The 22,910-nt window shown below is 37.7% G+C and overlaps 1 protein-coding gene across 1 annotated transcript; it reads right to left on the minus strand.

Moving 5' to 3' along the window:
- Positions 1-411: 411 nt before the first annotated feature.
- On the minus strand, positions 412-22,715 carry cd151l (CD151 antigen, like). Its single transcript, XM_057851365.1, has 8 exons — positions 22,532-22,715; positions 16,118-16,202; positions 9,140-9,331; positions 5,649-5,723; positions 2,370-2,474; positions 1,832-1,990; positions 1,630-1,716; positions 412-1,526 (listed from the first exon to the last, which is right to left on the minus strand). Exons 2-8 carry the CDS (start codon positions 16,199-16,201, stop codon positions 1,467-1,469), a joined length of 762 nt encoding a protein of 253 aa, XP_057707348.1. The 5' UTR covers position 16,202; positions 22,532-22,715; the 3' UTR covers positions 412-1,466.
- Positions 22,716-22,910: the final 195 nt, after the last annotated feature.

Here is a 22,910-nt window from a genome sequence, read left to right on the forward strand (position 1 = left end):
CACGCACTCAGCTTCACAACAGGTCACAACAACAGAACGTGTCAAATCTAAAACCATAGTAGCCGCCACAGTACATAGAAAATACTGTGGGGCTACCGCCGTCAGGGTGACAACTCACAACATGACCCGAAAACACTGCAGCACAGCAACATTAGGAAATTGATTAATACACTAATGTAGCTGTAAGCCTGTTCCTATCGTGTAGGGTCCGCTGCTTACAGGCAGGTATGTCTAAAGACATTTTGCTGTGTTTTGTTAAGGGGTGACCTAACCTAGTGAAGGACTCTGCTAAGGCATTGTTTCATGCTTTTTTTCAGGTGATATTGATTCTGTCCAGAGATATTGCTGCTAATCCTTACTTAAATGAAAATGAAAAAGAAAAAAAGAAAAAAGAAAAAAAAAACAGAAACCTTTGTGTAATTTTGATGGATGTTTATTCAAACTGAATATATTCTTGGCTAAAACAGGACATTTGTGATCAATGTTGGGATGTTTAGAGAAGATCTATACTATTGATTTAAAAGAATGTCAACAGTAGATTCGGAACGCTGGGATTATATAATATTGATCAGAAGAGACGTACCAATACAGTATACAAAACCTGAATTTCAAACATTCAATAAAAATCACTGATATGAAATGGTATTTGGTGAAGATACAGTAGATGCACACAGAGGTCAGTCAGTGTCTATTTTTGGCATCAGTGGTAAAAACAGAAAAGTAAAATATAAAATCAGGGACTTTCCCCTACAGCAATGAGGTTGAGAGGCATTACACATTATTACATTACATCAGCCTTGTACATCAGACTAGATTTAAATTGTTAGAAAATGCTGGTACTATTGTGTTATTACAGTGACGATGCAGCTATGCTGGTGAGAAAGGCGCAGTCATTGTAGCATCAGTCTGGCAGATAAAGTGTCCTTGCCAACACACTAGGGATAAGAGCCCGATCTAACAGTGGCACATTGCAATTTGAAGACACATTAGGCAATAAAGGCTCAACTACAGTAATAGCACACAGGTAGAACCTTGAGTTTTACAGAAAACAGGCATTCAAAAAGTACAAAAACAGTGGTGCAAAATAAAGTTGAGAATTCACAGAGCCGCCATGTTTTCAAGTGTACAAGTGGTTAGTTAACATGGAAACAAGATGCTATAGCAGGTGAAGTGGGTTTGTTAAAACCTGTAGCTGGTGCTGCCTGAAAAAAATAATTCCCAAAGAGGGTATCCCTCACTAAATTAAATATGCAAAGCTAATATTCCAGTTTATCACTTATAGCTTTTTCCCCCATCAGTGCTGTAATCATGACTCTAATTCTAATGCCTAATTACACTATGTGACCTAATTTCATTTTCACTGAACCATGATAAAAACTCAGATGTGTCCTTTAATCCCTCACCTCCTTCCACAAGAGAATAAATGATGAGCGAAAAAAGTGAATTCCTCCATCTCTTTTCCTTCGTTAGTATGGCTCTGACTTGAGACGTCGGTATAGGCAGCATGTAAACACCATCCCTATTATCTGCATATTGCAGAGCAATGGCAAAAATATATAAATATGACATTAATCAAATGTAAATATACAGATGTACATTAGAGTTTCAAAGAGTGATGATTTGGCTTACCTGTACACAGGCAATCCCAATACCCACTGCACCAATGATTTTCAGGTGGTCCTGGATAAATTTCTCCAGTTTTGAGATACAGCCACCCTAAATGAAAAAATTCAAGTCCTTATGTTGCAACTAGTAATGTACAAACAGAATTTATGTTTATAATTTAGATTAATAAAGCCACAAGGCTAAACGGCACCTGGCAGGGACCTACCTCAACCTTGTAGATGTTGGAGGGGTGCCCACCACGTCCGCACATGTCAGACGGAGTCTTACAGCAGCTGTCAGGCACCACCCTGCCATTTCCGTCGTCGGAGCGGATCCAGACACTCTCCACCCAGTCGGATGAATTGTTGCTCCCACAGCACTTGAACTGATAGACGGGACAGACACAGAATACATATTCGTACATTAGGAGAGAAAATGATTTGGGGGTGAGCTTCTGATAGCCATAGATCTGAAATGATGCTCAATAAACCACCTAAAAGTGAAAGGCTGTGATCAAAACCTTAAATTGATTCATTACTGGTTTGCCTCAAGCAGTAAAGGCATAAAACTACATGACTAATGAGACATTTAACAAATCTATCACGTCTACTGTATAGGCCTATAGCTACTGTATTTGATATTTTATTGCAAAGGAAGTTTTTACCTATACAGTAATCCAATACCAAAACATTCGCATGCTACTTTTCTCTCATAATTGTACCATAGACTCATCAAAGTTTATCCCGGAATCAGGTCACATTTACCTCCTGTTGCAGCTTATCCACAGCACTGGTAACATGCTCGTGAGTCTTCTGTTCATACTTCTGGATCATGGTCTCCCTCAGGTTCTGCTTCAGCTCCTCATTTAACTGGACACAGACACAGACAAATGCACACAAAACTCACAATACAGCCACACAATTCATCTCAGTCGTGCACAGACTGTAATAAATGAGTTGCAACTTTTAATTTTGCCGCAGATGAGATTAATACGCTGTCATCATCATACACACTCTGGGTTTTAATACATGGACAGGAAATATTTATGTGTCTGGGGGGGGCTGCTTATGTATGTTTTGTTCTCAAGAAGGCTCAGTGGTGTTGCAGGGAGGTCTGGAGGGGCTCAGTTTCTATGGCAACAAGCCAGTGGGGAAACCACTGTAAATCAAAGCATGACAGAAATATCAAGGGAATGAATGATGGGAGGAACTATAGAGGACAGAGTGATATTAGAGAGGGAGGGGCAGGGAAAGAGGGGAAAAAAATAAGCAAGGGCCAAGGGTTTGCCACCTGTTCACACTTGAGGGAGTCAGTTGAAAACACCAATTCACCCTTTCATGCATTAATTATGATACTTCTTTTAACCATTACAAAACACTCATATTTTACTCATTGGCTGCAATTGACGGCGCTAGATGTCCAATCTATTATGACTGGGAGGTCGTTCAGTGGCCCCTCCCAGTCAAAACGGACGTTTGAACACCCCCCTACTGGAGTGTTACTTGGGGCCATCACTGGTGTGCATTTCTGCTTTTATTCAGTTCAATTTTATTTAACATTGTATACATTTGGAAATTTATGTATAATTATAAAAATACAATACTGAATAATTTTTTAAAAAATTTAAATAGAACATTCATTCATTCAATAATTGCTATATTTTTTATTAACAAAAAGTCACTTTCATGTGTCAACTTTTGAATAGCTCTCCACTGTTGTGACCGTTGTCCCTGAAAGGGTAAAAGATTCGACAAACCTCATTTGACTTATTTTATTAATTTAACCCTTATTATTATTTATTTCTGTCATGTTGACATTTACCAAACTGCAATTTAAGTTTATTTGAATTATATATATATATATATATATATAAAAACAAAAATACACACAAAAAAAGAAGTAAACAAAAGCATCAAACTGACAATTATATATTTTACATATCCTTCCAAGCAGCCGTAAACACATTGATTGACATTTGATTTCAATTAGTTGGAGCCACAATATTAACAATGATTTTTAGTCCATTTTCAAAATGGACAAAAAAAGGGGGAAAAAACAGTACAAGCACCTAGTTTTCAGTCTGTCTCGCCTTTCTCTTGCGGAGGAACTGACCAGACATGTGATTACCTTTCTAATAAAGTGTCTAGATGTGAAATGAGGACACAGAACATTGCCTCTCGCAGCACCTGTGGCCCACAATTCCTTCCGAATGTAAAAGGAAAAGGTGCACTTCAAGCTATTTTACATGCATCCCCTTTAGGAATCAAATTTGTCCTTGGTGCTTGGCATACCCAGAATACTCCCAAATAACTTTCAGCACACGCCAGGTGCCATATTTGTCTACATACCGTTTCCAACAGCAAGCGCTGACCTCTGGCGTCCTACGCTGTGTACTGCAACAAAGTGCAATGAATGGGCATATACAGGCCCTCTAAGAGTAGTTTCACCTTGTGAACATTGGCATAACATCCTCATCGTGAAAGACATCATGAGAAGTGTGTTAATAACTAAATGATGCGTGAAATGTACGTGTTTGACCATAAATGATATTTTTTTAAACAGTCTTCCAAGTGAGAGGCAAATACAGTAAAGAGTCTGCACCACCATAGGATGAACCGTTGAGTACAACTAACAGAAGCAAAAGAGAAAAGCTGGAAACATCACCCACATCCACCCACAATGCTTCATTCCCCTGTATAGGAGCACTATGGCTGCAGTATAACTTATGACAATGATTGATGGTGGTGGTGAGCAAAACATCGCCTGTGCACAGGGATATTTGGTTTATGCAAAGCGACAGGACGACAAAGCGCTAAAAAAGACATTAATGTTTTGTTGACAGCACAGTGAAGAATGTCAAGCTTGAAGAGGTTTCTTCACCAAAGAGCATTTAATACCATGCCTCATTTAAAATTGAATATAAAAAGATTCTGAACTATGAATACTAATTATTTTAGAAAGCACTAAAAGATATCTAACTTTAAAAAAAAGATATTGGAAAAGAATAGTGATTAATATGTGCTGTGCTACCTTTGTTGCTGTTGCAGGAAATTATATCACTTTTTTTTTAACTCAGTAAAATCCTCCTTTGTGATTTTCTACAAATAATCGTAAAATAAAATGGGCAGGGAAGAGGATGGGGAAGATGATTGAAGAACGCTCTGCAGATCGCCAAATGAGTCTCATTGAGTCTTTTTTGTAAGCCTATTTCATGAGACGTTTAACCACTAGTTTTCAGAAATGACAATTGACTTAAGAGTTAGAAAAGTGAGCGAAGAGAAAGAAGAGAAAGCTACTTGGCAGAGCTCAGTGACCAATTGTGTGCAGATGCAGTAACACAGAATTTATAATGAGTGCCATTTCAAAGTCACATAAAACCTGTGAGGCCTTCAGATTTGGTCAATTGGAATACCAGAAGGAAACGAATATTTTGTAACAATGCAACATGGGGGGGGGGGGGGGGGGGGGCATGCTGTGAGCGTCATAATAAACTGTGCTGAAGAAAGCTGTCAGCTTTTGTTACGTTTCATATTAATACAGCAAATAAGCACAGCAGCGGTTTGTTCAACATCTAGTAAGTAAGAACAGTCATATTGTCTTTACTGAACTTTGTCTAACCTGTTGTTTATACCAATTAGTTTATACTGTAAATAATTTCAGCACTCTCTTCAGTGTCATTAGTTTGATATGTTTGTGATTATTTGCATTTTCTAACAGGCTGGCATTTCCTGCCTACAATTGGCTCATCATCTTCAAATAATGTAGTGGCAGTTCCATTGACAGCATGATTGATGGCATGTCAAGATTAGGGCGATCTAATCATTGCTCATTTTAGTGCATCGCTTCATCAAGTCCACACATTACTGCGCAACGATTTTTTTTCAATGTTTTGTTCCAAAATATGGGTGAGGTGGCATTATCATTAAAAAAAAATTTTTAAATACAATAAAAATGAAAAGTCCCCCTTTTCAAATTCGAACCCTCAAATTCCAGTGCAAAATGATGAAATTACATTTTTGGTAAGTTTTTCAATTTTTTATTACCTGCCGATAGTAGATATACGCCAGGACACCAGCAAGGATCTCCAACAGGAATATACACAGCAGTAGGACAAAATACTGGAAACAGAGAAATATACACATTTTACAACAATGCATATAGACGCAGTAATGATCATGGAGGTGGGGGTGACTGTAAAATAAACATGTAAAAACTAGAAGATTAACAATATTTTAAATATTGATAACACTCTGTAGAACCCGCTCAACAAAAAGGACCAAAAGATACCGAGCAAGTCAGTGTGACAGAGAACGTGTTGTTGGCTACAGAGGCGTCTGACTCCAGAGGACTTGTCATGATCATCTAGCAGGCATCTTAAGGTTACAGTGTAATTACTGCCAAAATGACTCAGCAGGCTGATTCACAGGCCTCCGTTTCAATTTCCTTACCATCTGTGTCCGATTTTACCACATCTTAAAGGAGTTGAGGAGAATATATTTAGACATTTGATTGGTTTTGTCAGCCTTTGTTTTCTAAAGCTGGCAACTGCTACTTCACCTTAATACAAACAAATTTGTGACATGATGGGGGAAATTTGAAACTGTTTGTACAGTGTGGCACACAAAACCATTCAGAATGAAAAGAATGCCCGACAGGCCATATCCAGCCAAACCCTGCCAGCCTATGGGCCGTTTACATGGAGATGCTGCAACACCAAAACGCAACGATTGTGTCGCAGACACGGCAGGCGAAGACGCAAACTTTTGATTCCGGCCTCCAAAATGGAATGATTCGATTGTGGGGATCACTCCGCAACCATATGAATGGAACGCTCTCACTCCGATGACGTCAGTCCTTGCTACAAAACATGCAAAATAGCAAACATGGCAGAAAGTTGGCTTTAATTTACTGTTTTTATCATATTTTTAATTCAAATATATTTCATGTTTGCGTTTTTGTGCCTTTGAAGCAAAAGAAAAAAACGCTTTGACGCCATTGCTTTGAATGGGCGGATATGTTGTCTTCCGGGTTCAGGAGGTCGTTGTCAAGTCAGTGCATCATTGGCTGTCGCCTTGTAAAACTGCACTGCCCCCTAGGGATCTGCATGAATACTACATCGTTTTCACACGGAATTGCGACATTGTTCGAATTGAGACAGAACCAAGACGGAACCATGTAAATGCAAACATGAAATATGTCATATTCTCGGAGCATCATCATGTAAACGGCCCCTAGTGCATGATCCTTGTGAGTTATCTTGAGTACTTCAACTTCCTCCCACATTGCAAACATACACATGTTAAGTTCATTAAATAATTAAATTGACCATAGGACTGAATGTACTGTATATGTGACTTTATGGGTGGATCCTGGTCCCTGGCCATTGTCAGCTCACTTAGGCTGCATCTCAACATTAATTCTGATGAAGACAAGCAGAATAGAATACGGACAAATGTTGTCATCTGACTGAGTGAGTGCATGCTCACACTCCTGCCACTCTGAGCCACTATGTGATTCACACACCGGTATTAGTTCCACAATGTTGACTTGTCTCTTTGAGATAAATAGAAGCAGTATGAAACATGTCACAGTCTTCTGAATGCCAACTCATCAAAAACAAGCCATGAAAGACTGCAGCGCAAATGGGCTGTAAACTGGGACACCTGTCATAAATAAATTACGAACTATAAAGTTGAGCACTCATTCACATCGTCTTCAGCTTCCAGCAATTATACTGATTATAATTACCCAAGAGGAAATTCAATTTATGCACGGCAGTATGACCAAAAACAGTCGCACCTATATGAGCAGATCACACACATAGAGTAAAGGCATCATAATCGGGACGGACGTAGTCTAGCACCACTCCAACAAGTACTTTTTTGTCTCTTATGTTTCCGTAATGTTTCAAGTCCTTACAAAGTGAATATTGCTGCCAACACAAGAGTCAGGCAGTAAAATAAATTGTGTAAGGTATAAAAAAGTGACAGTAGTCAAACATGAGTTTGCAGTCTCTGGTGGGAGCGCGTGTGGAAAAGTTTTTCCTCATCGTCATTACACTGAACGGTGAGTGTACAATATTTACTGATCCCTACGAGTCAGCGGAATAAATAAAATCTTTGTTCTTTGAAAAATAATCTATAGTTGAAAGCTGAAAGTGTTAGAGCTCTGCAGTGAAGAAACAAAGAGTCATCTTGTTAGGACTCAAACCTGTGACATTTAGATAACACAACTGTATATCAACAATCACTGCTGCTCATGTACTCCTAGGTGAGGCAGGTTGAACTCCCGGCAAACACAGGAGCCCAATGAATCAGCTTTTTCCTCCCTTATGTTTGCCCTCTTTAACAATCACGATAGCATCTCTCCTTGGTGACAAGTTCATTCCATCACGGTGATTCATCGGCCTAATCTTAGCTCTTCAGGAAGTATGGGGCATTTGAAAATACACACGAAACGCACTTACTCTGCCCAAGAGTTGTTATAAATCACAGAAGCAAAATAGCTAAGTGGACTTATCTTACTGTTTACACAACAAAGTCCCGTTTTCCCTTCACTCAAATTCCGTTTTAGGTTACCATTTAACAACTGTTAGTAAACACGGATTCCCTGTATGTATAGATTTTTTAAAAACATTATGCCAGAATTGTGGATTTTGAGCACACATGCACAGATAGAACATTCCATGAAAACATCCAAATAACATGTTTCGATGATGAATTACCCGAGCACTCTGAGAATGCACTTTTGTCCAAGCAGCCAAATTCAATTTGGCCCTGGGACCTTTGACTTCATGACCCCCAAATTTAATCACCTTTTCCGTTTCATATTACAAACATCTGCTGCAAATTTGATAAAAATCCATATCTCCGTTCTAGAGTAATCTTTAACACAATTATACAGACGGACATACGGAACCCAATACATAACCTCCGCTTCTGTAGCTTTCACCTACTAGCAGAGTTAAAAATGAAGTCTGATGGGTTTGGTCAAACTAATACTTCACAAAACTCTCATCGTATTCAGCCTGTTTATTCCGATCGACGCTTTTACAAGAATCATTTTTATTTGTTTTGGGCTTCTAAGCTGTTTGTGTTCCCATGATTTGAGTTTTAGTAGTGCTTTAGAAGACTCCATCAGAGGCAAAATACCCTAGTTTTCAATTAAGCTGTATTCATCCATTGGCCTTGAAAAAAACAAATGTCAAAAAGGGCCAAAGCTGACATGCAGCACATAACTGGGTTGTGATATCTATATCGACACTGATGATAACAAGCTCTGACCAATAAACTCATATGGCCTGAAATTCCAATGGCTTTTCAAGATGACTTATCAAAATTACCATGACATTTCAAACAATGTAACCATGAGCATGGCAAGACTTACATAATATGAACTGGATATTATTCATGGTTGAAGAGCTTCTTCCATTCCATTAGATATGGTAGTTAATACCTACACTGCAGTCTTATAGGTTGTGGTGTGGCTCTTCAATACAAGTGCACAGTGTGCTGCCTCTGACACAGTCTCTTACCACTCGCAGTAGCCTCCTCTGCTCCTTGAAGGTGGCACAGCATCCCAGAACGCCTGTTACCATGACGATGGCTCCAGCAAGGACCAGTATGTAGGCAGAAGCAGCATATGTCATGGAGGGTAGTAGGCTGATATAGTCGCTCTTTTCAACCAAAGTCCAAACACCCACAGCCATCACAACGCCCCCAGCAAGCTGAGAGAAGAGCACAACATGAGTCAGATCTCCAGAGGAGGAGGCGTCTGGCGCTCCTGACAGTCAACAAATGAATGACTTTTCACTGATACTCAGGATTGATGTCAACACTCAACTTATGCTGGGGAATTACGGTTATTGAAGTGACAGACAGTTACTGCCACTGTGTGAGCCCGTTTATGAGCGCTTCTACAGGCATCTACTCTCATCATTGGAAGGTAAACAATTGACTTCACTTAAATGATTAGACATAACCATTTAATATGGTTAAAAAAAACAAAAAAACATTAAAGGAATTCTGATAGAATAGGGTGCAAGAAAAACAATCAACCCAAACAAACATACAGTAATCTGCTACTATGCAACAGCCAACTCCAACATTCTCATGGTCGGAGCTACTTCCAAGCATGTTTACCTAATACAGTGGTACATCTACATACGAATTTAATTCATTCCAGGACCTGGTTTGTAAGTCGAAATAGACGTATGTCGAGCGGGATTTTTCTCTTAAGAATACATTATAATTTGATTAATTCGTTTCACAGCCCAAAAGCCTACGCTAAATCCTTAAGAAATACTGCAGGTACAATTACAAATAGCAATTACATATAAACAAATAAATTACAATTCCAAATTGGAACAATAACAATAATAACGTAATGAATATGGTTCTAATGTGGCGGTTGTTTTTTGCATGCTGTTCCTGAATGAACCGTGTGACGCGAGAGTGAAATAAGTGCGGAGGAATGAAAAGCTTTTACTTTTTCTTTTCATGTTTTTTTGTTGTTGGCGTTGGCTACGGCAGACAGTTCCCGTGTTTTGTTGCACGAGTTCTGAAATAAATGATAAAAAACCTGACGAACCTGGTGACTTCCTTGCCGATGTCACAATCATAATAACAATAATAATAATTACAGTCATCCTCGAAATCGTAGACATATTCCAGACGTATTGTTGAGCTAGTTTTCTGACACGCACACCACGCTCATATTTTCTTTCATTTCCTACTAATTTCAATTTCCTTTTTTCACCCCCTGCACTAACCTTCTTGGGACCCATGTTGATTTCTCTCACAGGAAAATCTGCCGTGCGTCCGTCTTGTGGGAAAACAATGAAATTGTGACGTTGTCATAGTAAATCGGCGTATTTCGAGCTTGTCGTCATATGTCGAGACAAATGACGAGTCAAATTTTACGTCGGATGTCGAAGAATCGTATTTCGAACCACTGTAGCCACAAACACTTATGATGGTCAGTTGGTATTATGATGCAAATAACCAGCGTATTAAAACAATATGGGTATAAATGTCATCTGCATATGTGAAACACATTTGTCAATTGATTTTCTTTTGAATTAACTGCACATTGGTCAAGTCTGGTCTAATGCCTGTTACTGAGTGTGTATCTCAGCAAGTTAGAAAATGATAATAATTGGCAAGTGTGCATTTACCTGATGTTGATCAATTCTCATGGAACATTAATCATCTGTGAGATAATGAGTAAGTGGAAATCTCTTATAGAAAATAAAACAAGACATATTTCACATAATATATAATTAATCAATGTGCACCAATTTACATGGTCACGGCTCATGGGTAGGCTAAAACCTATGCCATAGCTCACTATATGAGATAATCAAGCGCAAAATAATATTCTTGTGCTAATAACCAAGAAGAAATATGTGCTCCACACTTTAAAATAATGCTGAATTAGGAAATTATGGTGTCTCATTGTTCCAATAAAATTGAATGACATGTATACACTATGGTCCAATTTAATCTAGTGATTTAAAATGAAGTGTCCAGCGACCCCAAGTGGCGAAAAGAGGTAATAACTTGGGTACTGGTTGCTCTCAGAGGTTACCAAAGATCTAAGTACAGTATATGAAAAGACATTACACAATATTTGTTGTATAAACAAAGCTACAAATATAGCTATACTTGTTCTCTGCATCCCTAAATGGCATAGCCTGCACATCAGCAACAACTAAGAGTTTGTGATGAATGGGGAAAAAAACTAGAATATTTTTCATTTTTTGGGAAAGTCATTTTTCCAAGGAGTGACATGAGAAGCTAAAAGGTTCTCGAACACAATGGCAGCGTACTAAGTACAAATGTGTTCCACGTTATTGAATGTATTTTTATTCAAGGAAGATATCGTCATTTTCTAATAAACTGCTACTTGTGTAGGTGTTAATCATATCAAATTTAAGAAATACATACCTATCATGAACAAAAAAAAAAAAAAACACTTATTAAAATTGAATTATATCTATATACTGACAATTAGTATTTATTCAACTTTGACAAAAATCATGCAAAAAACGTTTTGTTTACAAAGCGTGCAGACATTCATTGAGCACCAACCACTGAATCATTTTAGCCAATCATAGTCGAGTTGAGGCTTCCACTACTGTTAGACAAACAGATGGACAGAAGGACATACCGAGAGGTAGACGGACACAGGTGGCAAACTTGAAAAACTATTTAATAAACAAAAATTCAAAGGCTTTTAAAGCAAAATACAGTAACTGTTTGAGTGTGTATTATTCAAAATTTGGATGATAATGCTTTACTGTAAACAAATACTGGCACCAAATACGGTGGTACCTCAAGATACGAAATTAATTGGTTCCGGAGTGGCTTTCATATCATGTTTTTTTTTCGGGTAATGAATCGGGTTTTGCATGTAAATCGCCTAACTCGTTCCAAGCGCTAGTAAAACACAATTCATTTGCTATCATGTCCTGTGATTGCCTGCCTTTATTTGTAATGCATTGTTGCATCCTAGTGGCACTTAAGTGTAACTAGTTTGTTTCCAGCTAGTTCTACAGACGTTATCACATGACTACTCAAGCTCATAGCAAACACAGAGAGCTAATAGACGAGCTGAATTCAGCAGTCATTGCTTGCCATTTTATGTTTGTTATATGTTTGTGGCTTGATAAAGTAACAGTTGTAAGTTATATTAATCTTTTGTTTCATATACATGAGAATTGTGCAGCACATTGTAGCATATACATTTCGTTTGTTTACATTTTTGGTCAAAGCACTTACATTATTGCATTGCTGCAAGCGAGACTTGTGTATTAGAGTACGCATTATCTTTCATATGATGAATCCTCTTTTTGTAATATGAAGCAAAAAAGCTTTGAAAAGCTTCCTAAAAAGACTTTGTGTACCAAAGCTTACGTATCTTGAGGTATCACAGTATTGGGTGTTGGCTTCTTAGACTACTAATATTTGTACTCTATATAAGCCCTTAAAAAAATGTTGGTCAATCTCAGAAATATACACTAGCTGTCTATCAATTGTTTGACACTGAAAAGGTGCACCATTTTAACGCTCCAACACATGGCACAGTAAAGACAGAGAAGTGGAATGAGGTCAAAGCTGTCTATTCATCAAAAGCCTGATGAGTGGGAATAAAGTGAAAACTCAATGAGGAATTTATTATACACCCAATAGATTCAATGTAGGATATAGAACCTCAAAAGGGTCCAAATTAAATACTATATAAATACAACAACAACAACAACAAATTTTTGAAAGATAAATTCTGTAATATGCCCCTTAAAATGTAAAATAAGGTAATATAATTATGAAAAAGATTATACAAGATAAAAAGTATGTTTCACAAAGTATCTTTTTATTTCATAGCTTTTTCCACAATAGCCTTTTTATTTCCTAAAGTTATTTTTCAGCACAATGAGATTTTACAAGATAAAAAGTGTTGTTTTTTTTTTTTTTTACAAAATATACAAGATAAAAAGCGTGTTTCACAAAGTATCTTTTTATTTCATAGAGCCTTCTTCCACAATAGCTTTTTTATTTCCTAAAGTCGTTTTTCAGCACAATGAGTTTTTTCAAGATAAAAAGCGTTTTTTACAAAGCAAATTGGTATTTATTTCAAAATGTTTTTATTTATTTAATTTTTACCCTTTTGAGATTCCACAGTCGGAAAGTATAGTAGTTCTATTCGTATTATCAGAGCAAACCCCAAACCTGGAATTTATTCTCTTCATTTTGCAGGAACTAAGAACTACTGTTCCTATTGTTGTTAACCTTTAGTTGAAAAATAATGGCTGGAGGCATCGAAAAAGTCACTAAATATAGCGACAACGCAATAGACACAATTTGTGGATCTCAATTGTGTACCATCTACACGTGTGTGCATCAAAATAAAAGCACTGCATAATTTATGTTTCATTTTGACTTCATGAACACTGCGAGGGCTGGTCAGAAAGGGCAGGACAGATGTAGCCCGAGGCCCATATGTCTGTCCAGGTTTGTGGTAACGTGAAAGATATTAAAGCAGTAATGTGAAGTAATTTCTTCACATGCCAAATAGGGTCACAAGTAAAGTAATTAAACATTGTCCAACAAATACAGCATGAAAAAATCATTTATATGTTGTATATTTGACAAAATAATCGCGTTTCCGAAGTTTGAGCCTGAAAGGGGACGAACCCGGAAGTGATACGTCACACCGGGAACGCGATGGCACCTCCATACATACGGCCGCCATACAAAGCCCTTCAAACAATGATTCAAACAGCGATATAAGCGATAGATCAAGCGCAAGGGAGGAGATCCAAGTTTTTGAAGAGTTGGAGGAAGAAGAGGAGATTGGAATTTTATGTTATTAGCCAGACGCTAATCAGGATGCAAACAATGTGCCTAGACTTCCTGACATGGAATGGATACAAGACCCATTGCGATTACAACATTGGTAAGATATAGGCTGTTATTATTTTCATGATTTGAAGATGCAGGCATTTGCACATAATTTTATGTTTTTGTCTATCTGATGACATTGTTAAAAAAAAATAATAATCAGACTTCATGTTCATTTTGGCAGATCCAGCAGCTCTCATGCATATAAAATAATAATATAAAAACGTTGGGGGGATTGGGGGGGGGGGATGAGTCGTTGTTATATCTTGACCGAGTGACCCACACGACACCTTTATTGGCTTTTACAACTTTACTCAACGTCTCGCCAAGTGACTCTGAACAACAACTTTTCTCTCTTTTAGTGAAGGAGTAAGGCACAAACAATAACACATCTAGATGACATGCGTACACTCTACTGGTGAACTCCCGTATTACAACTAAATAATATCCACTATATCACAGTCGCCGATGGCTTTCTCCACTTTATTGTGGCAACAATAAGAAAACAAAGTGGCGTCTAATGGCGTGAGGAAATGTAGTTTTTTTCACACAAGCGAACAGATTACAAAGCACCACTTCAGTGTTGTCCCGAGACTACATTTCCCATGATTCACTGCGTGGCCTGCGCGCTCGCTGATTCGTTGCCAGACATTAAAAGTAACACTTGTCACCTGTCAGCGGCTCTCGCGAAGCGGCGAAACACAAACTAGAAGGCTATCTGCAACGTGACCGTGAATTACCGCGACGCCGACCCGCTTATGTGCACATCCACACCCCTTTCCCGACTGACAGTGGATTAACCCTTTCGGACAAGATCGTAGATGACGCACAATTTAAACACGCTTAACCTAGTGAACGCAACAACAACTATGATCGGGGATAGCCTCGGCTAACGTCGCTAGCTTATACTGTTCATTCCACAACAGTTGGCAGCTCTGCTTTGACAAAGTCATCAGTCATCTATCCAAAAATCACACTTACTTTTTGGCAAATCCTTGATCATAAGCAGACCGGTTAAGGAAGCAGGCATCTTCGAAGTGTTTGCAGCAGAGAACACTACTCAATGATGGCATGAAATTCATTCACTTCGTGCGAACGAAAGATGTCCATTTACGTGCCCTGCTATCCTTTGGCCACTCATACAACTTTTCGTTTGAGTGAGAACAAAACATCGCCACACACCGCCATGGCATCTTACCGAGAAGCAATGCAACAAACAATACTGTTCTATGGCGGACTTCCCTCGCACTTCCCGGGGTGGTGTTATATACTTATATAGCGCTTTTCCACCTTTCAAGGCGCTCAAAGCGCTTTACACTATCTCGCCATCCACCTACTGGTGACGCAACACCAGGAGCAACGTGGGGTTCAGTGTCTTGCTCAAGGACACTTAGATGAGTTCATCAGGGCGGCGAATTGAACCCACAAACTCTGGGTTGGGGGACAACTACTCTACCACTGAGCCACGCCACCCCACGGTGACGTAATTTCCGAAGATTTCCGAAGATTGCAGAGGAAAAGCATTTTCGTTGTCAAGGGCGTTGCTATGGGTTAAACAAAGAATCTGGAAGGGCTGCGTTAAAAAAATATATATATATATGCTTATAATTGTTTAGCCATTGATATTATTCAAAAACATGGTTGGCCAACCTTAGTTCACATTTCCCCTTTAAGATCAAGGATACCTACTGACTTTTTTTTTTTTTTTAATTAATACAATATTTTTAATTAAGCTAAGTTCTGATGCGTTTCCTTGGAAAACATTAAATGACAAGTAGTGATAAGGCTAATGCGATCGAGTATCACGTCCTGATACAAGTTCAATTCCCAGATCGGGCAAGGTAAAAATTTCTGATCCATGAGTTATAGTTCAGGCCTAGACACTGAAAGCAGAAAAGTGCTCATGCTACATGCAGCGCTGCTTCTCAGTATTATTTTATTCAAATATGCATAATGCCAGTGTTCTATTTCAGGTCCACAATCATGAGCGATAGCTGATTACAAAGTTGCAAAATAACTGAGTGAAATTAAATTTTTAAAGTGTTTTAGGTGTTTAAATTTGAAGAATACAATTATCCTGACATGTATGAAATTATTGCATGGAGACTTACCCAAAACAGGAAGTTGAATGTGATCAGTAGGTATTTCAGGCAGATAGTACCACATGTTTCTTTCTTCTCTTCTTGTGCACCCATGCTGATCAATAAACAAAACATACAATAAAAGAAAATTTAAGCACTTGAGGTTTCTTTTGTGACTAACGACACTTGTAATGCTAGCTATGAAATACTGTAGAATAACTGTACATAGTACTGCCATTTATTGTCATTTACATCATATGTACATTGTGTTAGTGTTTTTTAATGTGACATTTTCAATTTAAGATGTATATGTTTAAAAAAAAAAAAAAAAAAAAACAACAGAAGGCAAGAATGTAATGTAAGTTAAAGAGCATATGACACGAGAAAAAAAGTCTTAAATGGCATTATTATGTGAATTAGAATCATATTTTGAGACAATTCGACTATATACAACAATTTAGAAAAGCACAGATGACGAGAAATTAGTTCTTTAATCTGCCGGTTAGCCACGCCTACCATTATAGGGCTTTAGCGTCCCCAACAGGTGGATGACGTCAGCGGTAGACTGGGCTCATCAGTTTTACTATTCAGCCCATTGAGGGGGAATTATTCAGAACGAGGAAAACGCGACGAAGAGAGCCGCAAAATGTCATTGTTTCTGTCTCTTTACTTCAATATTTTTACAGGATATTCTTTTTATCCAAGTATTTTCCCCAATAGCTATATAAATGGCTTGAGAAGGACCAGTCAGCCCATCGAGGGGGAACTATTCACAACGAGGAAAACGCGACGAAGAGAGCGGCAAAATGTCATTGTTTCTGTCTCTTTACTTCAATATTTTTACAGGATAGTCTTTTTATTCAAGTATTTTCCCCAATAGCTATATAAATGGCTTGAGAAGGACCAGTCAGCTCGTCGAGGGGGAACTATTCACAACGAGGAAAACGCGACGAAGAGAGCGGCAAAATGTCATGTTTTCTGTCTCTTTACTTCAATATTTTTACAGGATTTTCTTTTTATCCAAGTATTTTCCCCAATTGCTAAATAAATGGCATGTTCATGACAAATAACAGTCTTGTGCTGAATGGAATATGAAATAATAAAAATGCATTTATTCAGGACGACATGGCAAAATTACTCCATAATGGTCAAAAATGTCGACTTCACCTTTACTGTCGCACCTCCCGAACGATATTTTATGACACCTAAATCGGACATATGTCATTTCCCTTCCCCGGCTTCGGAAAATGTAAACAAACCAGAAGCCGTGACAGCTAGCCGACATGCTAACCCGAACCGAGTGATGTTTCAAAGTCTTCGAAGTGGAAAATCATACACAACTATCCCGGATTATTTGACATGACGACCCGGTTGTCGATTGTCTTAGTGGATCGGCAAACCGCCCGGCGGAGAGCAATTTACAGTTCGTTCCCCGGAGGAGGGTGGCTGGATTTGTTGTGCAGCTAACGTGCTGCTGCTAATTAGCATTAGGAGAGCTTTTTACATGCCTATCAATGATCAAACGTAAGTAGTCCTTCATTTAAAGGAAGTTTGTAGTGTTTACTTTGTAATCGCTGTATTCGTATTTGACATAATACAAAACAAGACGTTTACTCACTTCCTCATAAGTCCAATGGTCCCACAGTAAATATCCACGGTGAATTTTGTTAAACTCCAAAAAGGTGCATACGCCTCTCCCTCATACAGAATGATTTTTCTGCAGCCGTTTGGCTGGCGTGATGCGAAAAATAAACGTATTAATCCGCAAAATCAGCTGAATCCTTCATCCTCATACACAACAGTACACTGTAGCGTGAAGAGGACGTCTTCTACCGTACACGTCACAGCGCCCTCCTCCTCAATGCAAGACCGAAGCCGGAAGTCACTCATTTTCATGGCGCGGGATTAAAAAAACTAAATAAAAATAGCGATCGCTTCCACACACATCCAAGCGGCCCACATCATTCAGGGGCATAAAATACCGCGTGTATTATGAAATAAACATGCTTTTTCGTGTCACAGGCACTTTAAAGGACATCTATTGATGTATATGACATAAAGAGATATTGCAAGCTGTTTCAATTTGTGGCGGCGGACAGCAGCATCTGTAGTGACTCAGTTACACTTGTGCACAAAGAGATCCATGCGTAAGCCCTTGGTACAAGCACAGTGTTGGGAAACTATATTTTGTAGATGCTGCAACTTTAATTTGAACACTCTTTGAACACTGACTCACAGTTTATATCATGAGAATCCTTTTAAACCTAACTCCACCTTGTTGTACTACTTGCTGATTTGTTACTCAAGCTCAGACTTGCCCTGCTCCAGCTGCTTCCTATTGACTCTTTTCCTCTCTCCCCTTGCAAATGGTTCTATCAATTCAGAGACAGCACGCTCGTCAATCTGTCGCCTATCTGCTGGAGAATGGTCAACACTCTTAACATGTGCCTGGAAATTAAACGCAAACAGCATCAAATGGGGATTTTGTCATTTATTTTGTTTCAAAGAAGATACAGCTGGGTAAAGACAGGAAAGTGTGTTTTAAACCAGTTATATAATTAGCTTAGTGATATTTTACTGGGGGGGGGGGGGGGGGGGGGCATATATGATTTATATTGCAACTTTTGAAATTAACGCTGTAACATTATTGAAACAAATGTTTTACGGGAAGAAACCTAATTTTATCAAGTGAAACAAGAAACATATAAAAACTAGAAGACACTGCTTTAAACTCAAGATGCATTAAAGTTAAACTTCACATTTCATACTTGTATTGTGTCCAGGGTGTAAATGATGTCATGTCTGTCTTTTTTTAGACTGACCATCCAAAACAAAAGGTACACTTTTTTCAAAAATCCGATAACATTGCTTCACAGCGTCTCGTTCCTGAATGGATAATTTTATTTAACAATTCCACACACTTGTTTTAAAAAAACAAACAAAAAAACACGACAACCCTAATATAACATGAAGTGACAACAAAAAAATTGAAGTCACTGCTTCTCTATCCATTTTATGCTTATGATTCCAAGTTCAGGATATAACATGAGGTATACCACAAAATAAGAACCGAGAGGTTTATCGAACATTATTTGGATTTATAAAAACAGAGGTCAGTACAGTGGACAATCTATTCAAAAGTTATTACTGCCAGCCCAGGTCACAAAGTATGTTGTGGTATTTAGTAAAAGAGCTAAATGTACATTGTAAATGCCCATTGAAGGCAACAGACACATCATTCAATGGCCTCCAGGCCCTACCAGTTGTAAAGGACTGAATGTGAGGTCACAAGAATTTTTTAAAAACATATATACAGTGGGGAGAACAAGTATTTGATACGCTGCCAATGGGTTTTCCCATTGACTGTGTATCAAATACTTGTTCTCCCCACTATATATATATATATATATATATATATATATTTGGGCTGTCAAACGATTACAATTTTTAATCGAGTTAATTACAGCTTAAAAATTAATTAATCGTAATTAATCGCAATTAATCGCAATTCAAATCATCTATAAAATATGCCATATTTTCTGTAAATTATTGTTGGAATGGAAAGATAAGACAAGATGGATATATACATTCAACATACGGTACATAAGGACTGTATTTGCTTATTATAACAATAAATCAACAAGATGGCATTAACATTATTAACATTCTGTTAAAGTGATCCATGGATAGAAAGACTTGTAGTTCTTAAAAGATGAATATTAGTACAAGTTATAGAAATGTTATATTAAAACGCCTCTTAATGTTTTCGTTTTAATAAAATTTGTAAAATTTTCAATCAAAAAATATACTATTAGCCCTATTCTCTCCTCAATGTGTGTGAGTACACAAATTGACAGGTAGCGAACATAAGTTCCAAAAAGAAATCAGACGGTGTGGCAAAGTTGCATGGGCTTTACTGAAGTCATCTCTTTTTGACAGGAGCACGTTTCTTGTATTTTTGTAAAACTGAAAATAACAAGGCAATGTGTCAATAACTTGCATAAATCACAAAATAACATAAAATGTACACACACGTGTCCATTTGAGCAGTAGCACTAGCCAATTAGCTCACAAGCATCTAACAATGTAACTGCATTTCACCATATATGTGAACAAATTCAAATACACATCATCAATAACTATCTAATGCTCATGAATATAAACAAAGGAGGAATATAACTCACAAGCGGTGCATGTATTAGACACAAACAGTGTGATGGGGCTATGAGAACTGCCACTGAATACTGGACGCGGACGTTAGCTGGTCTGAATAGCACTGTCTATTAGTGTGAGTTCGCGTCGACATATAATCACGTCAGAAAAGCGCGCCGAAACCCAAATAATCAGCTACACTGAATCGCCAGCAGAGGGCGACATTACGCCACATAACATATGCAAGTCACACCCAAGCGCCAGCAGAGGGCGGAAAAACTCCATAAAACACAATTAACAAGTTGGCCTTTCACTGTACTGACATTTAAATCTGTCTGAGCGGCCCTAGTGCGTTAATTGCGTCAAATATTTTAACATGATTAATTTAAAAAATTAATTAACGCCCGTTAACGCGATAATTTTGACAGCCCTAATATATATATATATATATATATATATATACATACATACATACATACATATAACTCCCAGGGCACTCTTTTTTTTCTTCAATGTATTACAATTTGTTGTGTGTGTGTTTTTATTTTATTTTATTTTTTATTATCATCATTATTATTATTATTCATTTGGAATTAATTCTTTCTATTCTTGTGCTCTTATGGATATATTTTTTTTTTTATTGATAACTATTTAATTCCCCCTAATGGTTCCTTCAATTAACTCATCTATTTTATTTAAAATTGTTTATATAGTTATTTCCCATGGCAAAATTCGTGCAGGGGGGAAAAAATCATATATTTAAGCATGAAAGGCTTAGTATTACTGCTGAGCATGCGCATTTGTGTACTTTGCTGCTGTATGCAAAAATAACAATCTACCAATTAATATTACTACCGAACATCGACATATTTATTAGAGGTGAACGATAATTATCGGTCCGATAATTATCGGCCAGATAATAGGAATTATGACGTCACCCCAATAAATCCAATAACATTATATATTATCGGTCTTATTAACATTAATTTTGGCACAGTGTCGGTGGATTGCGATGTGTGCGTTTGCATATTGGCAAAACAGGAGTGGAAACAGTTTTGTTACTGTTCTCGAAGCCTTATTTTTCCATCACTGACAACCTTACTATGGCAATTAGCAAATGTTTGCATTTTACAGTGTAATGTTTACAAGTTATTGACCTTTTTGTTATTGATAGGCTTGCTGTCCTATAATTGCCACGTTAAGAAAGTTGTTTCCTGGACCAAGATGACAAAAGTCTCCTCTCATGTTGCACCAAATGTTTTATCTGCTGACAAAGCACAATACCTGTTGGGTGTATGTTTCTCTTAGTTCTGTGCTCATTGTTCAGGGGAACACATCGTCAATGATATTGACTGATTGATTGTGATTGACTCAAATTATATTTATTTGAAAAATATAATATGGACACTTTATTTGAAGTCAAAACTGTTCTTGTCTTTGTTTTGTTCATTATTATAATGTTCATGTCATCATGAAAATTCTGTTAAGGTCAAAGGCAAATCTATGCTGAATCCACCACCAATATTTTTTGACGTACAGGTGTTCAAAAACTCAGGTGAATATACATTGAAAAATTATATATATATTCTCGGTTATCGTATTGGTATCGGCCTTAAGGAGCAGGAAGTTATTGATATTGGTATCGGTTTCAAAAAATGGATATCGTGCACCCCTAATATTTATAAATTTAGAATAATTTGATATGGCTCTTGTATCCGCATTTTCATTAGACTGTGCCTTTGTAAGTAGAATTATGGCAGATGAGTGTATCTTTTAGAAAGTGTTCATTTATATCCTGAATGGTTATCGGGGAACAGATCAGATTTATTTTCTGTCTTGAGGATAAGTACAGAGATGGTTTGATAATTAATTTTAAATCACATCTAGGTTTTAGCATCACCTGATGCCCCCAGCCCCCACCCCCCAAAGGTAATTTCTTTACACAACTTCACTAATATGCAATATCTCCATTACTTTATACGGGCTGGGAATTAATGAAAGTACCGTATTTTGTGTTTATATTGCGCATTGATTAAAGTTGGGTTTTCAACGAAGCCAAGAAACACTATCAGAAATGTTAGTTACAATGCTAATAGGAGCACGAGCACAACTGGATTACAACATTTGCGGCGAAATGTCAGATATTCTCAAATACAGTATAGCTCGGGGCCAAATATGAGTGTCTAGAAAGGTTTATAGACATGCATTTGTCATTACAGGACGAAAAGATGGAAAACGGGTGGGCACCGAGTGGTCCGTGTCTGTGAGGTAATGACCGTTCCGTTCACTTACCTGAAATGTGTGAGAATCTTGACCCAAAAAAAGTGAAGCGCAAATTCAAACTCGAAAAACTGTTGTTGTTGTTTTTAACAACTTTTTTTTTTTACCCGCTTGGCACTTTGCTTCACAGGACTGTCGAGTGAAAGTAAACTATGTCACAGTCGCGACCACACAAGCTTCACCCCAGGACTTCCGGTGTCAGAACACCGGGACAATGTGCGTCATTTTCCTTATCTGGGGCAACATAATTGGAAGCTACAAACACAAAACAAATCCGAAAAACATGAATATGGGTGACAATTCTGATTTTTACTTATGTTTTTAATAATAAAATATTAAAATCTTTGCTGGATTTGTAATGTTTGGTGCTGGTCTTGCTGGTGCAGAAATC

This window comes from Corythoichthys intestinalis, chromosome 1, assembly GCF_030265065.1.
Source record: "Corythoichthys intestinalis isolate RoL2023-P3 chromosome 1, ASM3026506v1, whole genome shotgun sequence".
In the NCBI taxonomy this organism is placed as follows: Eukaryota; Metazoa; Chordata; class Actinopteri; order Syngnathiformes; family Syngnathidae; genus Corythoichthys; species Corythoichthys intestinalis.